A 1,771-nucleotide genomic window follows, 5' to 3' on the forward strand; every position below is an offset into this window, starting at 1 on the left:
GTCAAGCCTCAGTCTCTGAGTGATACGAAGTACTGATGTTTCTGTTGTGGTGGTATCTCTCATTAAGGTATCGACTATAGTTACATCACCACTAACAACATGCATACGGGCGAGAAATGCACTGTTTTTTAATATAAGAGCACCGTTCCAAGCAACAGGTAAGCACTTTGCTAAATCTACCAAATTGTTCACATGCTCCGCCACGCTGAGTTCTTTCTCCGTGGGAGGGCGAGCTTTTTTGTTCACCTCTGAATTTCTGTCCGATGTTAGTTCCTGGGGTAATTTAATGTCTGGTTTGTTTTGCTCGCGGAATTCATTTTCTCTGGCAGCACGGTAAATATCCGGTCGTTCTTGACTGAGAGACCTATATCGTTTTTCATTAAGAAGAAATTCATCAGGTGGAGAACGTCCTCTTTTACGTCGGTCACCATGAAGACTGACGGCTCGCTCCATCACTTCGATTCGATTGCTACCTCTGTGTTCGAAATCGCGCGGGTTGTCAGGATTTCTAAACACATTAATGGGATCGGCTTCGATCGGGTGCCACGGATCACGAGGCCGAGTTTTGTCCGATACATGTGAATCAACAAAGCCGTCAGTCCGTCTTTGATCGCCGCATCCATAGGAAGCATTAGTAAAGTCTCTTATATGATCCGTATTGTCGGATTTACCATCAACAGACGTTGACGGGAAAGGAATATGATTAGAATCAGAAAAGTCAACCCTTAACGAGAAGTCTTTCTCCCCGAAAGGGTTCCGCCTCATTTCTTGAAATGCCGCCTGGGCAGCATCTTTACTGTCATATAAAACATAAGCATGTGGTTTGCTGTGTGGCCATACAATACTTTTGATAGCTCCAAAACGATCAAATTCGCGATATAAAGTTGAATAAGTGATCCAAGGGCCGAGGCCTCCGACCCACAAACATGTAGTCGGGGTCACTTTACCATAACCAATCCTGCATTGAAACTTACCTATGTGCTTACCTGACATTTCAATCTTGGCTCTATGTGCACAATCCAAATTTATGAATTTAACGAATGCATAAGGATTTCCCTGTCCTCTCTGCTGCCTTTTAATGTCAATATCTTCAACAACTCCGAAGCGTTCGAAGTGTCTCCGTAATTCCGTTTCCGAAACACTGTGATCGAGATTGCCAACAAATAAAGTCCGAGTAGCTTTCTCTTCAGTCTCTGGAGAAGGATGCCGCTGGTTGACCGGGTTCTTTTCGATGTTTCCATGCCTCGAGTCTGTATAAAGGTATTCCCTTTCTCTGGGTAGATCTCGGATAGGATTCACGTTGCGACCAGCTCTTCGCCCGGCAACCAAAGGCAGTCCGGGTGAAATACTTCGGTTGGCGAATCTGTCAGAAACAGCGAGAATGGCTGCAGCTCCTGGTCTTGAGATGTAGTCTGTGGTAGACGGACTGTTGCTTCTACGGCGATTGTTTAAAACAGGCTCCACACGTATAGGTCGGTCAAAAAGGACCAAATTATTGGACTTGTCGTGTCTGGCAGCCCGTGCATCTTCAGGATAACGAAAATTCACGTAAGCCACCATTTGGTCGCCGACGTAGGAGAGCCGGATGTTGAAGACACCAAAACGTTCGAATTCGCAGTATAATCTTTCAACCAAAATGGATTCCGAAATCTTGGGATTGAGGTTACTGATACATAACGACCGGTATGGTTCTTGGATTGTTGCTGGTGGCGCTCTGTTGTCAGCCGTCGATCGAGATGAAGACGAAGATGAAGAATTGTGACTATAATCA

General features: G+C 45.3%; 1 protein-coding gene across 1 annotated transcript; it reads right to left on the minus strand.

The window, feature by feature from the left end:
• Positions 1 to 1,767, minus strand: LOC106877304 (RNA-binding protein 15; the record flags this gene model as incomplete). The annotated part of the gene is made up of 1 exon (XM_014926172.1): positions 1 to 1,767. A coding segment is annotated over one exon (1,767 nt), but the record flags the coding sequence as incomplete, so codon positions are not given.
• Positions 1,768 to 1,771: the final 4 nt, after the last annotated feature.

This window comes from Octopus bimaculoides, chromosome 24 (genome assembly GCF_001194135.2).
Source record: "Octopus bimaculoides isolate UCB-OBI-ISO-001 chromosome 24, ASM119413v2, whole genome shotgun sequence".
Lineage (NCBI taxonomy): Eukaryota > Metazoa > Mollusca > Cephalopoda > Octopoda > Octopodidae > Octopus > Octopus bimaculoides.